General features: G+C 33.6%; 4 protein-coding genes across 4 annotated transcripts; 1 reads left to right on the forward strand and 3 right to left on the reverse strand.

The window, feature by feature from the left end:
- Positions 1-2,413: 2,413 nt before the first annotated feature.
- LOC120153022 (BTB/POZ domain-containing protein At5g48800-like) lies at positions 2,414-4,619 on the forward strand. Its single transcript, XM_039165052.1, has 4 exons — positions 2,414-2,478; positions 2,608-2,674; positions 2,778-3,896; positions 4,036-4,619. The coding sequence occupies exons 1-4, from the start codon at positions 2,414-2,416 to the stop codon at positions 4,567-4,569; spliced, it is 1,785 nt and encodes a 594-aa protein (XP_039020983.1). The 3' UTR covers positions 4,570-4,619.
- A 192-nt stretch (positions 4,620-4,811) lies between these two features.
- Positions 4,812-6,688, reverse strand: LOC120153024 (cytochrome b5-like). Its single transcript, XM_039165054.1, has 3 exons — positions 6,538-6,688; positions 5,337-5,403; positions 4,812-5,253 (listed from the first exon to the last, which is right to left on the reverse strand). The coding sequence occupies exons 1-3, from the start codon at positions 6,622-6,624 to the stop codon at positions 4,994-4,996; spliced, it is 414 nt and encodes a 137-aa protein (XP_039020985.1). The 5' UTR covers positions 6,625-6,688; the 3' UTR covers positions 4,812-4,993.
- Positions 6,689-8,620: 1,932 nt separating this feature from the next.
- LOC120153023 (trihelix transcription factor ASIL1-like) lies at positions 8,621-9,745 on the reverse strand. The gene has a single exon (XM_039165053.1). It carries the CDS (start codon positions 9,607-9,609, stop codon positions 8,728-8,730), a length of 882 nt encoding a protein of 293 aa, XP_039020984.1. The 5' UTR covers positions 9,610-9,745; the 3' UTR covers positions 8,621-8,727.
- A 9,483-nt stretch (positions 9,746-19,228) lies between these two features.
- LOC120153017 lies at positions 19,229-22,468 on the reverse strand. Its single transcript, XM_039165047.1, has 5 exons — positions 22,407-22,468; positions 21,525-22,228; positions 20,617-21,293; positions 20,161-20,541; positions 19,229-19,519 (listed from the first exon to the last, which is right to left on the reverse strand). Exons 1-5 carry the CDS (start codon positions 22,466-22,468, stop codon positions 19,460-19,462), a joined length of 1,884 nt encoding a protein of 627 aa, XP_039020978.1. The 3' UTR covers positions 19,229-19,459.
- Positions 22,469-26,736: the final 4,268 nt, after the last annotated feature.

The following is a 26,736-nucleotide window of genomic DNA, read 5'->3' on the forward strand; positions in this document are numbered from 1 at the left end:
TTATTTATTTACATACATTTTACTTCATTTATTTTATTATTATTTTTTTCGTTTGTTTTATTTTATCTATTTCTTATTGTTTTTATTTTCGATTCACTTTCATTTTTTTCCCTTAACATTCCTTTTCCTTTAAGGTTATTTCAATCGGTCATAGGTAAGTTTTGGGATCGTTATTTTACATTTTTTAATTAAACTTACAATTTTCTTACTTAAAGATAACTGAAAATTGTGTAGTACTGAAAGGGCAGTTCAAGGGTGCTAACCCTTCCTTGACTGTTACCGACTCCCGAATCCGACATATCACTGGTAAGATGCAGATCAGGTAAGGAATAAGGTATCCGATCTACCAATTTTTTAAAAATAAAATATCGGTGGCGACTCCAATCCATTTTCCTAAGTCGAAGCCCAATTATGGGGCCCAACCGAAATACGGTTCCGACAATTTGATTTCCTTGTGTATAATAAAATTAACAAATTTAATATTTAATTTTAATAAAATTAATGAATTTTATTTTGTAAAAAAATTATTATTCGCTCTTTTTACTTATATTATTATTATTTGATTTTTTTATTTATCTCATCCATATAGGTATTATAAGACTAATCTATTAATTAAGTTATTAATTGAGTTTGATGATATAAATTAATCAGATATGATCATATGAGTTAAATTAAAAATATTAAAATATTATTACATCTATGATCATTGGAAGGCTAAATTTTATTAAATATATTTGTTACATATATTGTATGTGTGGTGGTGAAAGTAACTCGGTCTTGCAAGTTGTGTCATTTGTTGAAAATGAAATATAAAGGAAACAATTTGCTCTTTTTTTAATTCAATGTTTCAAGCAAATTTAATCAATGTATTGACAATAGTACAGTGCGGTGTAATCGGCTCTTGAATATTGTATTGTTATTATGAAGTAAAAAAATAAAATAAAATAAAATATCAAAGGAACGAACTTAACTTTTGGATTGAATTTCCTTTGATTGATACATTTTGAATACATACCTACGTCAGCACTTACGGAGTTATTTCAATAGTAAAAAAATTTATTGTTATTTCATGAGATTTCGTCTTCAAACATAAAAAATGTCAAAAATGTAAACATTCGATATCAAACGATTAAAAATCATCATTATACAGATATTAATTTATATCTACCAAAATTAATAAAAAAAATAGATAGATACATCAAATTTCATTTATTTTTCTTAGGTGAGAATTACTTGTAGATTGTTTTGATTCGACGCATTTAAAAAGTCTGATTGGATCACATTGACATGGCCTTTGGATAAAAATACTCAAAATATAAAATAGAAACATTCTTATGTTTTATTATTTTAATAATAATTAGAGTTGGCCTCATAAAACATTGAATATGAAAGTAAAATAACGTTTAAAATGAAATTTTTTACCGTTGATGGGATGACAACGTAATATCCAAAAACATAACTTATAACCAAATTTTAAAAAGGCAATTGGCATTATTTTTTAGTTTTCTTTTTAATTATAGAAGTGTTGGTATTTGATTTATTGATTGATTAATTTAAATTAAATACTATAAAAAATTTGTGATTATTTTTTATAATTTAATTAACTTTCATCATTATTTAAAGATTTGAACCTTAAAACTATATTATTTTTATGCTTTTGATGAGAAAAAGGAAAGGAAACAAAGCATGCAGAGAATGTCTAAAGTTACAGCTCCTTTTACTCTCTCTTTTGTTTCTATTTTCTAAAGAGATTTTTGACTTTTCAAATCCTAATATTTTTCGATTAATATTTGATTTAATGGATTAGTTTATATTAAATATCGTAAAATTTCATTATAAAAGAATTTTTAATTTAATTTACTTCATTCAACGTTAAAATTAAAAATATTTGATCTTTACATAAAAATTTAATACCTCATTCCAAATAGATCAATATAATATGATTATTTAATTTTCTTACGATACAACAAAATAAGATTTTTTTTACAAGTACAAATTAAATGTTATAAGGGAAATGTGGTTATTGCTTGAGCTCTCGGGTTCAAGTACCAGAAAAATTAGGAATGTAAATTTTCTACGTTAAATGATTTATAGTCTATCATTAAACAAATGTTTTTTGTTTTTTGTTTTTTTTGATTGATCTCCCGATTTCAAGGTTTTACCTTGACTAAATCAGATCGACTCGCGTCGCACATCTGATTTTGGTGGGTAAGTCTCTCAGCAGAGATTTTCTGCATATAAAGACTCGAATTCGAGACCTTATTTTAATAATATTAAGCTGCTTACAACTTGAACTAATCCGATTAGTAATGCAACCTTTTTACTTATCCCATGGTTTTCTTCCCTTTTATTTCTCTATTTTCATCATCTTTTCCAGTTTTTTCTCTCCCGAGTTTACTTGCTTTCTCTGACAATGAACAAGCACCATCAGCAGCAGCTTTCTTTGGCAAAGAGTTCCCAGCAAAGTTGCAATGAATGGTACAAGTTCTATTCTAGCAGTGTGTTTGTTTAACATGTCCTTACAGCTTTGATCTTTTTTCTCTCACTTAATTTTGTGATTGGTTCATTGAATTATAGCTTCTGTCATGGTTTTTCTGTTGATCGTAGGATTTTCCGGGATGTTCCAAGTGATATCACAATACAAGTAAACGGGGTGACATTTGCTCTACACAAGGTAATTTGGTCCTTCACTTCTCAAAATTTATCCATACAGTTTTAGCACAATGAATTGATGTTAGGCATGTTGTACTTCTGATGATCATGATTGTTACGTGCAGTTTCCTCTCGTCTCTCGAAGCGGCCGAATCCGGAAGCTAGTTGCAGAACATAGGGACTCTGATATCCCCAAGGTGGAGCTCATGAATCTACCTGGAGGAGTCGAGTCATTTGAGTTGGCTGCAAAATTCTGCTATGGCATTAACTTTGAAGTTACATCCTTGAACGTGGCTCCACTCTGTTGCGTTTCGGATTACCTCGAAATGAACGATACCCTTGGCTCACGTGCTGAAGAATATCTTGAAAGCGTTGTTTGCAAGAACATGGAGATGTGTGTTCAAGTTCTGCAACAATGTGAAAATCTACTTCCCCTCGCGGATGAGTTGAAAATAGTCGGTCGTTGCATCGATGCAATAGCCTCGAAGGCTTGTGTCGAGCAAATTGCGTCGAGTTTCTCCCAGTTAGAGTACAGCGATTCAGGTAGACTTCATGTGAACAGGGAAGCCAAATGTGAGGGTGAATGGTGGATAGAAGATCTTTCGGTTATTCGGATCGATTTGTATCAAAGGGTCATCATCGCCATGAAACGTCGCGGTGTTCGTCCCGAGAGTATTGGTGCATCCCTTGTGAATTATGTGCAAAAGGAGCTGATAAAGAAAGTTGATTCGGTTTCGGCAGAGCACGAGAGACTGGTGATCGAGACAATCATCAGCCTTTTGCCTAATGAAAAACTTGCTGTTCCTATAAGTTTCCTTTTTGGACTCCTTAGAAGTGCCGTGATGGTTGATTGCACTATTGCTTGTAGGCTTGATCTAGAGCGAAGGATCGGATCTCAGTTAGATATTGCAACTCTCGATGACCTTTTGATCCCGACTTTTCGACACGGATGCGAGGCCTTATTTGATGTCGATACGGTTCACAGAATCTTGGTAAATTTTTCTCAGCAAGATGATTGTGTCGATGATATGGATGATGTATCCATTTTCGAATCCGATAGTCCTCATTCGCCATCCCAAAGTGCATTACTCAAAGTTTCGAAACTAGTGGATAACTATCTTGCAGAAATTGCTCCTGATGCAAAAGTCAAGCTTGGTCAGTTTATGGCAATTGCAGAGGCTTTACCTGCACATGCTCGTACCATCCATGACGGCCTATATCGAGCGATCGATATATACCTGAAAGTATGTACGCTGATACCTTCTTCAATTTATTCGTGTTGGAGATATGCTCATATCAGACACTAACACTCAAATTCGAGTAACATAGATATACCCGTATCCGAAACTAACTCTCTTAACTTCATAATGAATGCATGTTCAGGCTCATCAGGGTATACTGGAAGCAGACAAGAAGAAACTATGCAAATTAATTGATTTCCAAAAGCTCTCACAAGAAGCTGGTGCACATGCTGCACAAAATGAACGACTTCCCCTCCTATCAATGATCCAAGTTCTTTATTTCGAGCAGTTAAGGCTACGAAATGATTTATGCTGCTCTTATACCGATGACGGCAAGTCAGCACATCACCGCCAATCACGGCGGATCAGCAGCGGAGCACTCAGTGCAGTGATGTCTCCTGGAGACAACTATGCGTCTCTGAAACGAGAAAACCGAGAGCTAAAACTCGAGCTCTCTCGTATTCGGATGAGACTAAATGATCTAGAGAAGGAACACGCTTATATGAAGAGAAACATGGCAAGGTCTCATTCTCGTAGATTTATGAGTTCCTTCTCGAGGAAAATCAGTAAACTACGCTTCTTCGGACAAGGCTCTTCGAGAGGATCGAGTTCTCCCTCGAGGCAATCCTACCAAACAGATTCAAAGGCGATTGAGAGAACATGCGCAAGCCAATAGTGAGTAATTAAAATCACATGCCTTTATTTGCACTGAGAAGACATAGTTCTTCAAGGTCCTCCGCTGATTGCGATTGGTCTCTATAGAAAACAACTCGGATATAGTATAGAATTTACCTGCAGAATTTACTGTATGTAAAAAAAATGTTCATTTGCAGATATTCTTATCATTAGCGTGATGAATGAGCACTCATGTCAAAAACTGATCACAGAAAAGAGAGAGAATAAGCAAACACGAGGAGAAAAAACAATTATCAAATTATCACAATCCGAGACGAACCAAAGCTTCTGCTGCATGGGAACAAATGTTTGAATAATAATATCCAACCATTTACAATCCCACAGAATGTGAAAGTTCCAAACAAATTTAAACTAACATAAATTTTATTGTGAACTGTTCAAATTCATTTTCGGGGTCTCGATGCTTAAGACGAAGCTGGTGTTTTGGTATAAAAACGGACACCGAAGGCCAATCCCAAGATTAGAAGGGGAACGAGGAATTGGAGAAGCTTTACAACAAATTCCGAGGTCTTGTCTTGGTTGTAGTGAGGCTGCTTGGGAGGAGTGTACTTTGTCTTAGAGGGGATGGTTGATGTATCGATGTCTCCCACATAAAACTCATCCATCATTGCTCGTGCGTTGCTACTATGACCAACATCCTCGAAATCATCGCTTGCATCCTTCCCTGCAAACCATATCAAGTCGTCTAAGTGGCTCCGACATCAGATTACATAAAACAAGTAGAAAATTTGTGGACATATGTCGTACCTGTGGAAGACAGCAAGACATCATCACCACCGGGATGGTCTTCCAAGAATTTGGTCACATTGTATACCTGTTCAAACATGAGATTAGACATTTTTAGGATATGAAAATGCAAATTAAAGCACGATGCTCGACCCAAATAAATGTATATAGCTGACTCTAGAATAGGATTTAGCAATCAAATTAATGGCAATATTGATACCAGAAGCCGAAACTTGCTTCATGTTATCATAAGTACAATATGGAGACAATATATATAAACTTTCCGCGTCATTCTCATCCAAAACACGTCTACTAACAAGTACGATACTGCAAGGGGTGAATATCATTACTACAATTTTCATATTCTCCAACTTAATCATCAATAAAATGATGTCAGACACCTAAAACACCATAGCCAATTTTTAAGCCCTCAAAGAAACGGAACCAAAAAAGCAGATCATCGACGAAAATATTCTTACATGCCCATGACGAGCAAGTACTCTGCAAATTGTGGGAAAATACACATAAAAGATGATGCCTCAATTTGCAGAGTACTTGCTGCATTTAAGGGCAAACTAAATCTAATGGCAGTGAAGCAAGCATATGAATGACCGAAACCGCCAGTCCGGATTAAGCTAATAACTAAGGAACCCGAATAGAAACGTTCTTATGCCAAGGACAACAAGTACTCTGCAAATCGAGGGGAAATATCAAATACACACAACTGCCAGGCTCTCCTAATGAAATTTATCACCAACAACAAATAGATTACATTGTACAAAGTCCATCATGCGGAATTCATAAAAAATATAGTGCATTTAAGGGTGAAATGAAATCTAATGGAAGCGATGTGATCAACAAACAACAATCCATAATAAGATAATAAGTAAGCAAATCAAAGGGACTTAATAGCAAACGGCCTATTCATGCATGCAGCTCCGGCAGTCAAAAGGATCCATAGACAATGAGAGATCTAAGGAAAAGATTGGATTTGACCGTGAAGATGATTGTTTTGAATCTGACAAATAATCCGCAAATAGGGAAAAAATCTTTCATTCAAATATGCAGTGAATATAAGTTGTCATCCTACAAGAGAGATACATCCATTGGGATTCAAAAGTTTCTTATTATTAGAATCAAATCAAAATTCAAACAAACGAAACACCTATTAATAAAAAAAAGGTTATCAACGAAATCTCTGCTGAATAAAAGAAGTGTTTACCTTGCCCTCAATGACAAGCCAACAGTCTTTAGCATGATTGTGTTGAGAAACCTCAGCCAAAGTGTAGACCTTTCTTTCCCCGTCCATTTCTCTTTTGCTTGCATGAAGAAGAAGAAGAGCACAGATTTGCTGATAAAACTAAACCCAGAAATAGATATTAAGGTAAATAGAGGAGTAGGTTTGGTTGGTAAGATCAAATGAGAGCCATCGTGGAAAACAAAAAGGATAAACTACATAAGAATTCTGTGAATTATATTTAAATGATCGTTTTGGTCACTTATCTTTCAAAATGTACACAATGATTATCAAATTTATCATACTAAATTTAATAGTTATTTTGTAACTTTTAAAAATCTAATGATTATTTTATAATTTTTAACATTTTATGACTAAAACCATTATATAAGCATAATTCAGTGACTTATGATATATTAAGAAAAATACTTTGATGGGGTCCTTGTGTCAATACCAACTACCCCTCTGTTTTGCAATTCTTCAAAGATTTTGTTTGGACTTTTTAGGGGAATCTGCAATTTTGATCCCCTTCTTTGTATGGTATTTCAAAACAATGGTAAATTCATAGCTGTAAATAAATAAGGGTAAACTACACATTTAATACTTCAACTATCATTTTTGTTATATTTTAGTCACCGAACTATTTTTTTAAATCATACATAATGTTATGTTTTAGTTTTATTTTAGCCACCCGCTGTTAAAAAGTTGTTAACGTGATTTTTTTAAGAAAAAAATTAGTGATGATGTGGAGTTATCTTACGGTGACACATTAGCATCACTATTAATTTTTTAACGATAGATTATCAAAATGAAATCAAAATGCAACGTTATGTAGGATTTTAAAACAAAAAAAGTAGTTAGGTGATAAAAACAGAATGAAAGTAATAGTTAGGGTGCTAAATGTGTAGTTTACCTAATAAATAAATAATAAATGTAACTAAAAAGCCCAACTGGGCCAAAGAACGATTTTTTTCAACAGTTCAATTATTTAGTTTAATAGAGCGTATAGAAGTTTGTTTAGGGATCTACAACATTTTTTTTTACATATATTTTTATTAAAACTCGGTACCTCGACGTGATAAATTTAAATATAAAATATATTTTTTATTAAAACTGTCACATCAACATGAAAAATACTATAAAACTATAAAAAATATCGTAGATCTCAAAATAAACTTTTACTTGTCCTATTTTCTCAAATAATTTATCCGTTTGTTTTATTGGGCTAAAAAATCCCCCAAAGAACAAACAAAGGCCTTTTTATCCTCGTCTCTTCCTTAAAACCCAGGCCCATTAGTGACTGAGAGACGAGTCGTACAGTAACACCAAATTAACCAAACCACAGCAAAAGCTACTTCCTGGGGCAATTTCCCCTTCTACGAAGCATCTCCAGCAGATGGCTGCCCATTCTGATAACATATATCAAGTACCCACTGTCAGCCCAAGGGTTAGGGAAGAGAGAATTCTCAAGTGACCTACCCTCTAGTGGGACTAATGCTGGGGCACTGTGGCCACAGATACAACAACAATCTCTCACACCGCTAATCCATCATCTCAACAAAATAGACTGTTTCTTCTTTCTTTCAAGTGCCCTAACCCGTACTGAAGTTCCTTTCTTTCTTTGTTTAAGTGCAGAACTTTGAGGTATATTTCCTGCTATTTTATTACATTCCTTCAATAAAACATAGCGTTAGCTAATTTGTTGAGTTCTTTATGGAGTACTTTTTCCCTACACCAATGATTCTCCATATAGGAGCCGTCCAAGCATACAAGTATGCCATGCTTATATGCAGTGTATAGATTTATCCATTAACGCAGATCAATGTCACAACCAGTGGGGTTCACTGCTCTTTTTAAAAAAACAATAATCATTCAATTCTTCATATCAGATAATTTGCAGACACATCCAAATGGCACCAATGCTTTCTTTTCCTACACTAGAAATAACTCATTCAACAAGTGAACTAAGGGCAATGGCTACAACATGCCATGAAATTTGTATTACCATTCAACAATGAACAAGAAAAATAAGGCACATGAACTTGAGTTTCAAAGCTGGATCATGCTAATGATAATGGCAAATGCAAATCTCAACAATCGCAGTTCCAAAATTTTGTTAGAACCTTCTAAAAATCTATACAAAACCCGAACCTGCATAGAACAAGAAATTGTTTTTCAACCTTGGAAAATCTTCGAGGAACCCAAATCTTCTTCCACATTCCCTCTTTTGTTTAACCCGAAACTGGCAGATATGAGATCCACAGCTTTCTTGTGTGAATCCAGTATCATCTCAATCCTTTTGTTCTCCATTTGCATTCTGAATCTCTCAGTTTCATGCATTATTTCCATCTTCTTCCTTTCCATCCTCTCGAACCTCTCTGCAAATCTCCTTATTTCCACTGCAATTCCCACTCTTTTGTCTTCTTCCTCCATTCCCGTAACCGCCACACCACCATCCCCATCCTCTTCCGGTCTGACCCTTTTCTTCCCATCGCTTAAAAGCCCCGAAAACCGGTTCACAACAGTCGGCCGACGCAGAATGTGATTGATACTGCGGCTTTTACTGAAGATGTATTCTTCTTCTTCTTTGTCTTCGTCATCTTCTTCTTCTTCTTCCTCGTCGTTATGGTGGTTATTTCGAGCTTCATGCCCATCTTCGGGATAAAAGTGTTTCTCTCTGCTTGGAACAATGGTAGTCAATGGTCGACCCGTGATAAACAAAGGCCCGTGCTCCAGAGCTTCCATGGTGTCGTAGTAAGGCCAAGGTGAGCCCGGACCAAGGCCCTGGCGTTCGGACCGGTACCGGCGGCGGAGTTTCTCCATCTTGTGACGGCACTGGAGGGCGGTTTTGGAGGCGTAGTCATCTAAGAGTCCGCAACGAGTGGCGACGGTTGCGGCGACTTCTTCCCATTGGTTGGCCTTGAGTTGGCCGCGCTGCAGAGAATACCATTTCTCTTGGTAGGCTTGGATTAGGTTGAGGGTTTCTTGGTGAGTCCAAGGAAGTTGTTGGGGTTTCTTAGCAGCGCTCGTGCCGGCTGCTGGCGATGGATGAGACATCGTTTGGGCGCTACGGGGTTCAAAAATTCGGAGAGCTCTTTTCGAAGGAGGGGTTTAGATTATTAAGGGTTCGGGACTGGGGGGGCGTTTATGACGGTGGTTGTTGGCGGTAGAGTGGGTGGGAATTGGTGGCTAATAGTAAGTGTTTCTAGTTTCTGTTTTGATTTGTTTTAATGGACCAGAACCTGGGAATGTTGTTCTGGATCTACACTTGAAATAAGGCCCAAAAAAAGAACAGAATCAATAAAAAATAATGCGGCCCAATCTATACTAAAGTGAGTCAAAATTAGAGGTGACAATCGGATCGGATTCGGATTGAAATTGTATTCTGTTTAAATTTGATTTAAGTTAGATCAAATCTGATTCGGGTTTAGTTCGTATCTCTAATAAGTCAAATCCAATCGAGTATTAGATTGGTTTATTATTGATTGGGCATATATGGAATTAGGGGTATAGAGTATTAGAATTGCATCATATGTCCCCAAACTATAACTCTCATTTTAAATTGGTTCTTAAAATTTTGAATAATCCAATCACATCCCCAAACCATTAACCTCATTATAAATTAGTCCTTAAACTTTTAACCATTTCAATTTCATTCCTAAACTACGACCCTCTTTCTAAATTGGTCCCCAAACTTTTTAAACATTTCAAATTTCATCCCAAATCCATCTAGATATGTAATTAATTTTAACCATAAGTTAAGCTATTTTTTTTTCAAATATATACTAATATAACTTGGCGTACCAGTTTTATTAACAAGGGATGTGATTAGTATATATGTATAGTTTGCAATGAAATTGGAATGTTAGAAAAGTTTGGGAACCAATTTATAATGAAGGTCGTGGTTTGGGGATGAAATTGAAATGTTCAAAAATTTAAGGACTAATTTAGAATGATAGTTGTAGACACCCGTTTTTGTTCCGGTTTTAAATCAATTATTATTATAACAATATATTTTTACATTTTTGTAGGCTCAAATGGAGCCCAAATTACAAAGGCCAACATAGTCACCCCGAAACCCAAAATGAAGCCTATTTTGGAGAACCCAACCGACTAGGGTTTCACCCTTAGCATCTGGCGCATCTAGTCCACAACCGTTGGATCTATGAGATATCCAATGGTCCAGATCAACCAATAGCAACTAGGGTAAATCCTAGCACATCAGACGTCGTCGCCTAAACTGAAGCCCTCAGGTATCACTTCCATTGCCTAGGCCGAACATCTCCCATCACTGTCACCGCCACCTACTGACGTCATCATTTCAACCAACAGTGACAGGATATCAACATCAACAGTGAAAAAATGGATAAATCAATTAAAAACAAGATCCAAATGAAATCCTAAGGCAGATTCAGCCTTGTCACAAGCCGAAAATAGGGTAACCATACCCTATCTTATCAGTAGCAGCACATGCCTTTATCAAACCATCACATGCAAGCAGATTAAAGGAGAGACAAGAAACATTTAAAAAAAAGAAAAAGAAGAGGTCGAAGAAAGAACAAAAAAATGAGAGGAGACTCGAAGAAAAAAAAGGAAAATTCGAACCAAAAAAAAGAAGAAGAGAAAAGCCTCCTTAACGGTGGCTGCTTTCCCCGGTGAGGGAATTTGAGAGCTTTTATTCTCTCTTAGGTGATAGCCAGTTTTGGCTTAGGTGATAGTCATATATACCTTCCCTGGAACGACAAAGTTTCAAAGGGGGATAAACGAGCATTTTGGACGTTGGTTTAATCTCTTTCTGGACCCTCATACTTTGTAACTTTCCATTATAGTCATTAAATGAAATGTTCTTGCATGTTCTAATTTGGGTCCGAACTATTTTATACTTATGTTTTGGTCACCATGTGTTTGTTATTTATTTTTGGATAAACACTTATTGGGATTGCTAACTTTTAGTTTAGTGCATTCTAGTCCTTATTTGTTGTTGATATGTGTACTGGTTAATTTCTTATTTTTATTAGCAAATTACGCTTCAAATCATTTTGATCCCTTATGCCCTCTGAATTAATATGTGTATTTATTCATGATGTATGATTATTTTTTAGTTTTTATTTTAATTACTTTTTTATACTAAGTTGCATGATTCGTCGCATATATAGATATTATTTTTGCTTTTTTTGTGCGATTCAATATTTATTTATTTATTTTAATGTTAATCGTTCTTTGTACATATGATCTGATTTATCACAATTTTATTAATATTCCATTTTTTTCTTTCTAATGAAAATAGTATTGTCGAGACGTTTCTCTGCCCTCGCGACGGAGAGTGCAAATAGTACACCCCAGACGATGTAACTAGTCTCGAAAAAGTGAGTGCTTATCCTCCATGAATCAGATAAAACACCAAATTGTAGAGTCGCCACCAATCTTTTAATTCGGTGAGATTGGTCACCAAAATGTCATATTATTTTAATAAAAATTCCTAGGAATAATATTAAAATAATATAACTCAGGTCTGCTTACCAGAAAAATGAGTTCGGGAGTCGATTATGTATGAGAAAGAATTAGTATTCCCACAACGCCCAAAATTAGTACCGATATTTATTAATTAATTTCTTTGCAATAATTATAAATTTGATTTTACAAACTTAAATTTAAAAATAATAAATACTAAATAATATTAAGATAATATATTATTAATTCTATTATTATAATCACATAGATTAAATTATATATAAAAAAATACACTAATATTATATTATTAATTCAAATAATACAAATTTTAGATACTAACATTACAATATAAAAGATTAAAAGATATTAAAATAAATATGACTAAATTGTATAATAATATAATCATAATCTTTACTTCAAAATATTATAAGCTATATTGTTGAACTATATTTTGATATAACAATTTAAGGCAAAAATGTTTTTGGACTTGAATTGAATTTGCAAAATGTTTTTGGACTTAATTGAATTTATTCAAAGTTTTAAAAGGTTTCAAAAATAATTCAAAGTCCATTAAATTCGTATTTGAGCAAAAATGCTAAAGGGTGTCAAAGTGCATCCATGCACCCCTGCAGTGCATCGATGCATCCCTGCAGTGCATCCCTGCATCTGCACTAATACATCGATGCATCATGCAATGCATCCATGCATCCAAACATCGAATGCAATTAGTGCATCGATGCATCTTGCTATGCATCGATGCATCCTGCGATGCATCCATGCATCAAGGCTGCAACGGCTAGTAACGACTAGTTTATTTGAATTTAATGAAGCGGTATCGATGCACCTTGATCATGTATCGATGCATCATGTTATGGGTAGCCCTTTTGAGTAGAAAAATCATCCTCAAACGACTCCAAAACATCTCCAACGGATATATACAACATCAAACACATTTCAAGCTATAAATACAAGCTAAGGACACTTGAAGAAGTAAGAGAACAACTATCCAAGCAATCAAACACAAGAGAAGAGTTTTTCAATCTTATTTCATCTTTCTCTTGTAAATATTTTGTTCTTGTGAGCTCAATCTTGTAAACACATACCTTAGAGAGGTTTTCTTGTTTACTTATTTTATCCTTTTGTAAAGGGGTTTTGGTTCTAGCTTAGCCCGTGTAAAAGCTAGGGAAAGATTCTAGTTTAGCCCGAAAAAATTAGGGAATTTGTAAGGTTACTCTTTATCCTCAAAAGAAAGAACAAATTAGTGAATTTGTTGGAAAATCCTTGGTGATGAGCTAAGGTAGTGGATGTAGACTTTGGTTTAGAAAGTCTAATCACTCTAAATTACTGTGCAAATCTCTATCTTTCAATCTCCTTACTCCCTAAACACAAAAACCATTCCAACCCTCTTTGCAAACGATTTCGATTATCGATTCGAGCGTCCAAAAATCCCAATAATTGGCATCAGAGCCTAACTCGTTAAGAAGGTTTAACCACCTTGAGACGATCCTAAAAGACACTCTGCCAATTACCGACATAACCGAGAAGATGGCTTCCACCTCCAGCTCGTTCCACATGGAAGACTCTCTACCAACAGACAAGCCTCCATACTTCAATGGAGCCAACTATCATCATTGGAAGAAATTAATGAAGGTATTCATCCAATCCAATGATCTTGATGCATGGGAGATAATCAATAACGGCTACTCTTCTCCAAAGAAGAAGGAGAAGTGGAGTGACAAAGAACGGAAGAAAGCACAACTTAATGGCAAGGCAATGCACATGATATCGTGTGCATTTGGTCTCGATATCTATGAATGAGTTTCTTCATGTTCGAATGCCAAGGAGCTTTGGAATAAGCTCGAGGAAATTCATGGAAACAAGAAAGAAGAACCAACAAAGGTGTTGTCTCTAATAGCTCGTGAAGAGCCCGAGGTATCTTCTAGCTCAAATGAATTAAATTCATATTCTTTTGATGAGTTACAAGCTTCCTACGATAAATTATTTTTGGAGTTTAAGACCATGAACTCCAAATATAAGAAAATGATTTCAAAATATATACATGAAAAATGTTTTCTTTTGAAAGCAAAAATGGATTTTGAAAACCAAAATGAAATTTTGAAAAAGGATTTAGAGCTTTCAAAAATGAAAATTGAGAGTTTTGAAAAAGAAAATTTTGATTTGAAAGTTAAGCTTGAATGCTTAACAAAAGAAAAAGAAATCATATTAAATAATTTATCTAGTTCCATAATGACAATACATTGTCATTATCATGGTCATAAGGAACATACCTGTCATTTGAAGAAAGAAAAACGTTTTAAAATTAAACAAGTATGGATTCCTAAGGGAACAAGGGGCATTGAAACTAACGTCCAAGGATCCAAAGCAATTTGGATACCAAAATTGAAATAAATGTCTCTTGTAGGTGTGTGGGAGCAATGGTGATGAAAGTAATGATATTCAGATGCTCTAGCCACACATGAAAAAGGAATGAGTAACCTCTAAGCTTAATGCTTTTAATTTTGGTTATTTGGTTGCTCATTTGATTTTAAGCATGCATGAGTTTTGGTTTTAAATGATTATGCATCATTGTTTTAATCTCATGTATGTTGAAAACATGATTATGATGAACATTTTAAAGTTATATTAATTTTTGAGAATTTTTAGTTCATCATAATGAATTTTGGTCAAAATTGGTTTTAAATGCTAATGATATCTCTCTAATAATTGATATCAAATTTCAAAATACTTTGATTTTATAAATTTTAATTTTTGGCCTAAATTTGAATGTTTATGTATGTGGTCTAAATGAAAATGATATATCTCTAGCAATTGATATCAAATTTTAAAAAAATGCATAACATTTTTGGAAAATTTTATGCAAATGCACTTAATTTAAACAATTGGTATTAATATCAAATTTCAACAATTGGTATTGCATAAAGTATTTTAGACTTGGATATATTGAATTTCATGTGCCTCTAACATGTTTGTTATTCTTTGTAGAAATTCAATATTTTGTTTAAGTGTCATGAACTTAAAAGCTTAATTTTGTTTGGAATAATGTTATTAAGGGGGAGCTTTAATTTTTCAAATGATTTTTAAATGTCAAATTTACTACTTACTCTCCAAAGTTATTTTGAACTTCAAAGATTGAATTATTTTTGATATAAAAAAAGGGGGAGAAGTTTGGTTTAAAAATTCAATTTCTTAATGAAAAAGGGGGAGCTTAACATTTTCATATATTTTCCAACAATTGATATCTTTTTCATTAAACATTTTATTAAGGGGGAGTTTTGCCAAAACAATTTTTCAAATGTTTTGTTATATCAAAAAGGGGGAGATTGTTGAACTATATTTTGATATAACAATTTAAGGCAAAAATGTTTTTGGACTTGAATTGAATTTGCAAAATGTTTTTGGACTTAATTGAATTTATTCAAAGTTTTAAAAGGTTTCAAAAATAATTCAAAGTCCATTAAATTCGGATTTGAGCAAAAATGTTAAAGGGTGTCAAAGTGCATCCATGCATCCATGCATCCCTGCAGTGCATCCATGCATCTGCACTAATGCATCGATGCATCATGCAATGCATCCATGAATCCAAACATCGAATGCAATTAGTGCATCGATGCATCTTGCTATGCATTTGACGCATCCTTGCTATGCATCAATGCATCCTGCGATGCATCTATGCATCAAGGCTGCAACGGCTAGTAACGACTAGTTTATTTGAATTTAATGAAGGGGTATCGATGCACCTTGATCATCATCGATGCATCATGTTATGGGCAGCCTTTTTTAGTAGAAAAATCATCCCCAAATGACTCCAAAACATCCCCAACGGATATATACAACATCAAACACATTCCAAGCTATAAATACAAGCTAAGGACACTTGAAGAAGTAAGAGAACAACTATCCAAGCAATCAAACACAAGAGAAGAGTTTTTCAATCTTATTTCATCTTTCTCTTGTAAATATTTTGTTCTTGTGAGCTTAATCTTGTAAACACCTACCTTAGAGAGGTTTTCTTGTTTACTTATTTTATCCTTTTGTAAAGGGGTTTTGGTTCTAGCTTAGCCCGTGTAAAAGCTAGAGAAAGGTTCTAGTTTAGCCCGAAAAAACTAGGGAGTTTGTAAGGTTACTCTTTATCCTCAAAAGAAAAAACAAATTAGTGAATTTGTTGGAAAATCCTTGGTGAGGAGCTAAGGTAGTGGATGTAGACTTTGGTTTAGAAAGTCGAACCACTCTAAATCGCTGCAAATCTCTATCTTTCAATCTCCTTACTCCCTAAACACAAAAACCATTCCAACCCTCTTTGCAAGTAATTTCGGTTGTCGATTTGAGCGTCCGAAAATCCCAACATATATATATACTAATAATATAATTAACCAAATATATTAACACAGGATTAAAATATAAATAATTAAAAATAATAAGGACTAAATACATAATTTCACATATATATATATATATGTATATATATATATATAGTGATTAAAATGAAAATATATAAAACATGAAAACGAATTTAAAATACGCAAAACCTGATTTCGGGACCTAATTGCGAGGTTTACAAAATTGGAGTGGTCACAGTTGTAGTTTAACAATGCAAAAATTACAAAGATACCCTCCCAAAACGACGCCGTATGAGGGAGGGTATAAATAGCCCAAAACCGGTAATAAGGCCTTCACTCTCCCATTTCTCTCTTTTATTCTCTCTCTCTCTAGACGAGAGAATTCTCTCGCTTCTCTCTAAACCCCTAACAGAAGGGAGAGCTACGATCGGCCGACCACCTTGTTCCACCGATCTCTGCCACTATTGGTGGCCGGAAAATGTCAAACCTACCCAAAATAAAAATTTGAACCCCCTCATCCCAAATTTGAGCTTTATTTCTCTTAAAAACCTCATGATAATCTTATATCTAAGTTTTTACCTTCGGTCGTTTCGAATCTCGGTAATCACGTGGAAGCTCCGATGGCTAGGTAAGTTTCTCGACCTCTTCTCTTTTCCTTTTAACTTATTTACTGTTGTGGTTCACTGTCTGTGGCTGTGTTTGGATGCTTGTTGCTTCTCTTGTTCTTGTTGTTCTTGATGTCTCTCTTTTTTTGCAGGTTTGGTGGTCTTTTATAGGCCACCACAATACCTTATTTGGACTGATCACAAGGGTGCCCTCCGGTGAGTCACCAAGGCTATGGTGGTGACTCACCTAGAGTGATGCGTTGTACGACTGGTATTGATCTTCTGGAGTCTTCTGTGGGAGGCGGTGGCAACGTGGCAACCTTCGATTGGAGCAGCTGGAGGTGGCAGAGTGATAACCCTAGGATTGCAATGAAACCCTAGGGTTTATGGAATCATCTGGAGCAATCTGGTGCGTCAATATTCATCTGGATCGGATGGTTGTGGTGTGTTGGCGGCTGGAGATAATGAGCAGAAAACCCTAGTTGTGTTTCTCGCGGGCCTGTAGGATACGAGTCTGGCTCAGGTTGCTGGGCCTGGATCAGATCTGTTGGGTTTGAGTCTGGATCGGGCTCAGGTTTGGCTTGGGTTAAACTTGTAATCGGGTTCCCGAGTTATCAATTGGGCCTCCAAACTTGTAAATGGGCCTTCGGGCTATATAAATAATAATATTTATAATATATTATTATATTATATATATATAATCATCGTCACTCGGACGAAAACTAGTGTCGAGAAGTATTAAATATTTTTATTACTATTATATGTGTTTGACTCTGCCATATTATATATGTATATTTACTTAATATTTATCAACCTTGAATGCTTGCATAATGTTCACCTTTATGTATTTATCATATTTGTTTTAATTTGATTTATGAAATGTTCTTTTGTCAATATTATGTGTATGTCTTATTTGATATTAAAGTTTTTAGTGGTTTATTCGAACATTTTCAAGAACATTCATTTGTAGAATGAGTGTGGAAAGTACTACTTGATCGAAGTAGTGTAATCCGATATGACATTCAAACGAAATGTGAACTTGAAATCAACCGAGTTTATTTTACTAATTAATTCGTTTTTATTCAAATAACACAATGCATTTTTTTAATAATAATTTATTTTATGCAATTATCGATAGTCGATTTATAATCAATTTGTACTTTTTGAAAACTTTGGAGAGGAGTCATTTCTCGAAATATATGAGATATCATTTCTATTGGAGGATGTACAAATCTTGTGATTTCTTCTCAAATTAAAGAATGTTCTCTAATAATTAATTCAAAGCAAATTATATCATTTTCAATAAAAGGATCGTAATTTAACCATGGACACGAATTCACAATTTCCGCCATTTGCGACAATATGTAAGCGACTAAGTACCAATTTTGGGCACTGTGGGGGTGTTAATCCTTCCCCACGCGTAATCGACTCCCGAACCCGTTAAATCGGATTTTTGGTAAACGCAAACCAATTTTTGTCTTAAAAACGATTTTTTCTTAAAATTGTTTTAAAAAGACATTTTTAGGTATTCGACTTACCTAGCTCAAAGGTCGATAGCGACTACTATTCAATTTAATTCAAATTAATTCAAAATCGCCAATTTTTCAAAATAAATTCATAATTGTTTTTTTTAAACTTAATTGTTTTAAAAAAAATGGTTGACAGTAGTCATAGTTTAAGACCAATTTACAGTTATATATATATATATATATATATAAACAGTTTAATATAAATATTTGACTTGATTTGAAGTTGCACGTCATTTTGAATAAAAATAGTTTATTTATGATTTTGTTTTATGGTAATTTGTATTTATAGAAAATATTCTTTTCACTTCTTAAGTTAGTTATTATCTATTATCTAAATAATAGTAATTAATCAGATAAATTAAAATTTTAGATAATAAATAATTTTATTTTAAAGAAATTTATATTAAGTATTTTTTTAATTAATCAATGATATTTGATCTATTGACCGACTAATGCAGACTGTGTACTGCAGAGACGAAGGCGACCCTCCCCATCCAGTTTGTTCTATTCACAAACATGAGTAGCATAAAGATAATCAGATAAATTAAAATTTTTAGATAATAAATAATTTTTTATATTATCTTTTTTAGAAAGTTACAAATTGACAAATTAAATATAAAAATGAGTTTTTTAAAATGTTTAAAACATTAAAGTAGTATCAAAGTTGATAAAAGAATACAGATTGTGGTCCAAAGATAGCTTCCGGTATTCATTTATTGGAGGGACCAATCTCTTTGATTGAAACTTTCACTCTATATTTACTTGAAAGAAAAACTAAAATATTAACAGAGTTTTCGCATACAAATTCTCAGCTGCCAACAAACATCAACTAACTTCTTTATGGACTTTACAGTTTTTATCAAGAAATTTCTAACAAATTATCTGAAAAAAGGTCTCACACAAACCTAAGCAAGCACGAACGATCGATCTCCTTCCCGGATTTGATAGGCTACTGTACATGGCTTTAGGCACTATCTTCGATTTCATCCGATAAGCTCCGGCAGCGTCTCCTGTTGAAGCCAGCCTGAAAATCGAGGGATTGCCATTTTCAGTTAATATGAAGGGAACATTAATGACAGATAGAGGTGCTTGAGCCACATTCAGAAATCCAAGTTACTAGTGACCTGCTAACATTAATTTCAGAAGGTGAGTATATGGTCCCTTTCTATTTACCATTCCAACTGCTTCGATATCGACACTTTCAAATTGAAAATCTTCCCTTACATTATCTGAGTGCCTCGTGATTTAGTCGATTTTCGAGCTATTTTGACACAGAAGTTCAAATACTTGCAGAAGAAGTTTTCTATGGAATGGAAAAGGACGCTACAATTAATGATATTAGCAATAAGCCTCAAATGACACTTTCATGCTAAAAGAAGGCACCTTAGCTAGCAGCTATCGTTTGTTACCATCAGAAAATTATGATTTAGTTTCGATTTTCGCCTAAACTACGTGAGCAAGGTGGACATTCACCCTGGTTTGTCCATTTCTCATGCGGACATGACATTCTGAATTTTATAAAGATTTTGCAGCAACGCAGAAAAACCTTTCAAGTAACCGGAAATGGAAATTTGCTGAAATATTAACAACATAAAGCCTTTGTGAGCAGAGAGGATAGCTAAACAAGCACACAAACGATGACAGTAAAATTGAAAAGTGACTCACCTCGGAAGATGAAGACAAAGGAGGTAAAGAAGCCTGTCGAATGGGATCCTTTAGCTGCTGAAATTCTCGAAGCTGGTTCACCAGCTCCTCCATGAGTTTCAAATGGGTATCTACCATTTTCCTCTGGTCTGATGAGAAAATCAACTTCACTTTTTCTCCTTGCACGATTCGCAACCTCTCTCTAAGGCCTTCGATTTCAACACCAATCGCCAACATCTCATTACTGACCCCAGAAAAAGTCTTCCCCAAGTCGTATAGCGAGGTTTTGTGATCTAAAGCAGAACCACATGGCAATTTACTTTCTTTTGTGTTCTTCTCCGGAATGTCTACTTTATCATCAACAACATGAACATCATAGACAGCCGGTTCCACATCAGACGTGGGATCCTGAAGATTGAAGTCTAGTGACTCGCCAAATTCCGCAGTTGTCTTGAGCTCTTCTCCAGTTGAAGAAGTTTTCTCAATGCCTTGGACCGTTTTGGTTGCAATTTCTTGGCATGCTATGTCATCATGATCCACTGCTCCCACTTCCTTCTTTGCAGACAATCCACTGTTCCCTGCCCGTTTCACCATTGGCAGCAGATCCTCATCTATACCAAGTGGAGTCAAAGGCTGCTGTCCGTCATTACTCAAAGTATAACTAAAATCACATTCCTCCGGCTTGTCTCCTAGATTATTCATCTGCCTGTAAGCTTCGAGGTCTCTCCCCAAAAGGTGATTCTCCTTCTCCCTCCTAACAAGGATCTCTTTCAGAATGTTCATTTCTTCGTCATCATAAGCAAATTTTCCTTCCATCATCCTTTGATATTGCCTTGCTTCCATTTCTATAGAAGCCTTATCCTCTTGCAGACGCAAAATCATCGCCATCGCTTCATCGGCAGCAGAAGCGGCAGCGGCCCTTTCTTTCTCCAATTCCAGGCATATAGCAGCATGTTTAGTTTTCTCTTCTTCAAGAGCTTGTTCTAGCGTTCTGATCCAATTCGCTTCATCTCTTATAAACCTCGATTTTTCATTAGTGTTGTTACAGCTGGATTTTTTCGGAAAAGTTGAACCTTTTTCCTCTCCACTGCTCAATTCAAAACCATGCCGGGTTGCCTCACCGACATCGGTGCAAGTTTGAGTTTTTTTATCATCTGAAATAGCATGTTCATATAGGTCAACACACATGTCATGCTAAAAAACTATATCAGATCTCAAGAAGCAATGAAAGCTTCAACTCAAAGAGTGATTCTCTTAAGCAAAATTCACATGAAAAGTTGCCACTTGAAGCTAAAGTACCAATTCGGAACACATACACAGGCATACATACATATATGCATATATATTACAGTGTAAGTATTTCACAAGAGATGTATTTAACTTACCAGGGAAACTATCTTCAATTCCGCTAACTGGACCGAAATTATCCTTAATCTCACTTCGTGTTTCACCACCAATAATATTAGAAGAACATGAGACACCTGCAACAGCTGATGATGGGAAATTTCCAGACAATAATACCGGGGTCGATTTTCCATTACCAAAAGCAGTCCTCCGGCGCTTCCGAATTCCTGATTTCTGCTTCTGATTCATGGTTCTCATTCCGATGGCATCACATCCACCATCTTTATCCACCATAGTTAGCAATTTCAGACCTGAAAGAGAAGTAGAACATGCTTCACCTTCCGATCCACTGACCTCGAAGCCAAATTTTACATCATTCGGCTTCAACTCTCGATCGTGGATCAAAACCGAGTCGCAGGGGAACCTATTAAAAGCCATATTTTGAACAGAGTATATCTTTCTCCTAGGCCATTGAATAAGCAGGTTATGCCAGCAGAGGTTGCCATTTTGGTAACCAAAAAACCCAGAGCAAGGGCATGGCAAGAGAATTCCAAAAACATCACAAAATTTCCAGGCAAAATAACCCAAAGTTGATCCACATATAAGGAAGTAAGCTAGAGTAAGGTCAATAAAAGATCTTACAAGACCGGTTAAGGTCCATGAAGAAATTGCACAGGAAACCATTACAACATGAAGGGCAGAAAATCCCCAGAGAAATTCAGCTCCACTAGTAAATAAATTACCCCTGATAAAAGAAGAAGAAGCAACAACCCACCATGAGAAATACAACAACAAAAAGGATTTTTCAAGTTCAACTTCCAAAATAGTATAAATTAAATTCCAAAAACTGAAGAACTTAGAAAGGAAAAATATAAAGCAAATCAAAAGGGAAAAAAAGGTCGTTATTTCCAGTGAGGGTAAACCTGGATTTTTGCAGAGAATTGAGTTCTTGAGATACAGAGATGAAGTAGAAACTTGTATGCATAGTTTTAAGATCGAACCGGTCATATTATTAGTTCATTAGTTTAACCAGTTGAATCGGTTTAATCGGTCGGAAGAATTGAACGATGTCATATTATTTAAAAAATTAAATAAAAATATCAAAAATATTTAATAAAAAATAATTTTTTATATCATAAGCCATATTCAAAGTAAGTCATAACATATATAAATTAAAAACCATAAAATCAAGTGAAACAAAATGATTCAAATTAACTACAACATAATATTTAAGGTAAAATATATTAAATAATAAATATAATTATATAATTATAATTAAAAAATAAATTTTGATTTAAAAAAATCATAACAAAATAATATTAATTGGTTTAATTTTTTTTTAAAAACAATCTCACATGGTTAAGAAAAATAGAAGAGCATCTCAAAAGTCTAAAGAGAAAATATGAGAACAAAACAATCTCACATGACTAAGAAACATAAAAGAGCATCACAACTAACTTCTATAAATAATAGATGTAATTTGACATTCAAAATCATAGAGCCTTTTGGTGAGCATTGAGTGAAATTTTAGGTTTCAATTAAGCTTCTAATTTTTTTTGAGTTCAAGCCTTTTTGAGTTCAAGTTTCAGTATTATATTTCGAGTTTGAGTTGAACTTGATAATTTTTAGCTCGTGAGTTTGAGTCGAGTTGAGCTTACTTTTAAAGTTTTCAAGTTCGAGTCGAGCTCAGCAATACTCGAATTCGACTTGGCTCGTTTAACAAACGACGTTGTTTTGTTTAATTTTATAAAAAAAAAACAAATTAACGGTTTTTTTTAATTTTTAGCCGGCCCAGTTTGAACGGTTCAACGATTCTGACCGATTCACTAATAACGATTGAACCAGACTAAATAACGATTCATAATTGAATCAATTGAACCGGCCGATTCATCCGATTTTTAAAACACTGCTTGTAGGTTAAGTAAACAAAAGGGCATAAAGATGTGAGGATCAAAGCGGTTCTTAAAAAAGAGCCGTCGGTTTCCGAGGATATTAAAGTTACCGTTAACGATAAAGTGGGGTGACAAATATTTTACCGGGAAGTGGGAACTCACCGTCTTTAAGCTCGGTTGGCGACTTTTGTCCGATATCTGGAACTGAACAAAGACTACCGCTGTCGGCGACCGCCTATGTTTTTATATGATCAACGGTGACGTGTAGGATCTGTGAACAAATTTTGTTCAATATCACTTGTCAAACCTGACGATCAAGAACTTCGAAGCCAGGGTATTTTCAACAAACTCATCCATATCTTTATTAGTTTTAAGAGTAAACTACACTAACTGTCACTAATATTTGACTAAGTTTTTGTTTTCTCTATTAAAGTTTCAAAAATAATAAACCGGTCACTTATTATTCCGTTAAATTGATGATGTGATAACGTTAAAAAAATTATTATTTTATTTCCCCTAAAATAATGATAAAATATCAAATAGGTCCTTAAACAATATTTTTTTATCTAATTTACCCCAAAATAATTTCTAATTTATATTTTTTTAAACACCACTTACCTTCACTATATATTCAAACCATGTTCCTTACAAAAAAAAGATCACGCTTAAACAATTAAGAGCATTTTCCTAAGTATTTGTTTCAACCACACTTAAATAAAACCTAAAAGTCTAAAATTATCTTCAGCTCTAATACTAATCTTCAAAAATGAATATGTTTATTCCTATCTTACAGCGTTTCATTGGAGTAAATTACTTACCATTGTACTCTATTCTATCTTTAGCATTTGATTTTTGGTTTGTGGGTTACTAATTGTCTAAAATATATAATGAACATGAAAAAAATAACATAATGGTTTAGGGTTTTGTTTAAATATAGATGCTTATTGTCTAAATATAGATGTTTTTGTTTAAGTGTGGTTGAAACAAAAACCAAGGAAACTACTCCTAATTGTTTAAGTGTGTTTTTCATTTATAAGGAACGTGGTTTGAATATAATGGAGGTAGTGGGGTGTTTAAAAAAATGAAAATTAGAAACTTTTATTAATTAGATAATTATTTTAAAAATAAAAACATAATATTAATGATATTTTAAAATGATTGATAATCATTTTAAAAACATTCATCAAAACAAATACTCAGTAATAATCAGATGACCCATATATGATGTTGTTTACTCCCTAATGTTAATATAAATTGTTAAAATGTTTCATGAAATTTAAACTGTTGATTATTTTTTTTATTAATTTAAGATAAATATAAGATAGTGTATGTTTAAATATAACTATAAATCATTTAATATTAAGCGTTCATACCCTTGGTATGCACGGTTCTCGAACTTGAGACCTCAAAAAATAACAAAATTGAAAGTTAAAGTTAAAAAAAGTTATATGAATTTTTAAATTCTAATATATTATTTCAGTGAAACTATACATTTAAAAAGTAGATACATTATTCATAATTCAGAAAAATATTTAATCAAAAAATAATAATTCAGAAAAAAATACAATCATTAACTATTCATATAACTCTAATGTTATCATTTATTTGTCTAAATTAGGAGAGATAAATCACTTACTATTCATATAACTCTAATGTAATCGTTAACATAAATGCGCATATATTTAATTTCTTTGATATAATATGCGCATATATTAAATTAATTTAATTAAATATGAAATTAATATAACATAAAATAAATCATCCAATTGTTTCAATAATTTCTTATGATTATTTAATTTTATTTTATAAATAAAACTTTCAAGAATGAAGAAACTATTTATTCTATTATTTTAATTTGATTAAAAAGAAATTTGTTTTGCTTAAATATTTGACGGTAAAATTGGATCAATTTATTTGATTTTCATAGTATAATTAATTTACTCTATTCTTATATATAAAAATCAAAGTGGTGAAATGCACCTTATTTTCTTTGAAAAATAATCTTTAGACCAAATTTTAAAATTTATTATTATTGCAGTTCAACCTGATTGATATTATCGTTAGTACAATATAGAAGAGGATACAAGACCACTAGCAGAATTCTGTCCTGTTTTCATCATCCTAGTTTGTCCCTGATCTTATGGAGAAGAGGAGAATTGAAATAAGACTATCAATCTCAACTGAAAACAAGACAAGCTGATATTGTGATATAAAAACAAGGGTAAACTATGTATTTAGTATATAAATTATTAGTCCTGGTCCGTTTTAGTATCTAAATTTTTTTAAAATCATACCTGATATTTAGTTTTTTTTTATTTTAATACTCTACTGTTAAAAAATTAACATATTTAATACTTAAACTATCAATTTTGGTCCGTTTGAGTATCTAAACTTTTAATTTTTTTTTAAATTCCGAACGAGATACTGTTGAAAACATTTTGATGTTTCGATATAACAAATTAAATGTTATTAGATTTCAAGATTTTATAATCATTTTTTAATATTATTCGATTAAACTATTCGAATATCAAAATATTACTCCAAGTTTTTCAAATGTCAATTTCAATCCTTACTCAAGTTTAAAAGAATGTTTTAATCTTTTAAACAAATTTACAAAGTATTTCGAGCCTTAATCGAGCCAAAAATCTTTTCTTAATAAATCTCAAAACAAAGAAGACATATTACTCAGAGGGTATCGATTCTCCCTAGGAGGGAACCGATACCCCCTGAATGGTTTTGGCTCCGAGAAATAACAGATTACTCGGAGGGAACCGATTCCCCCCCAGGAGGTACCGATTCCCCCATCTCACAACGGTCGAAATATTTGAATTTTACACTACATGAACCGATTCCCTATGAGGGGGTACCGATTCCCCCCACACTTCAAGCTGTTTTATTAATTATTTTCACACAATAACGGCTCTATTGACTCCACTAATGATCCCCAACGTTCAGGAATCAATTGAAGGAGTATTTAAACAAGCTTAGAACCCATTGATCAATAACAATTATCAAGAATCAAGAGAGAATCAAAGAGAAAACATCAAACCTCAAGTTTGTGCATTTTCAAGCATATTTCATTCAATATTCATCTTTGCTTTCAAGAACACTTATTGTACTCAATTTTATTATTCTTGAGTGTTCTTTCTTTGTTCTAGAATTGTGCAAACATCTTTCCTTGTGAGGATTTTCTTGTAAGTTTGCAAAATTTGTATTGTTCTCTTTGGGAGAGAGTGTTCTCAAGAATTTGAGGTATAATTCTTGAGGGATTTGTAAAGTTACTCTTTGTCCTCAAAAGAAAGACAAATTAGTGAATTTGTGGAAAATATTTAGTGTGGATAGCTAAGGTAATGGACGTAGA

The sequence above is a fragment of the Hibiscus syriacus genome, unplaced genomic scaffold (genome assembly GCF_006381635.1).
Source record: "Hibiscus syriacus cultivar Baekdansim isolate YM2019G1 unplaced genomic scaffold, ASM638163v2 tig00111097_pilon, whole genome shotgun sequence".
NCBI classification, from domain to species: Eukaryota; Viridiplantae; Streptophyta; class Magnoliopsida; order Malvales; family Malvaceae; genus Hibiscus; species Hibiscus syriacus.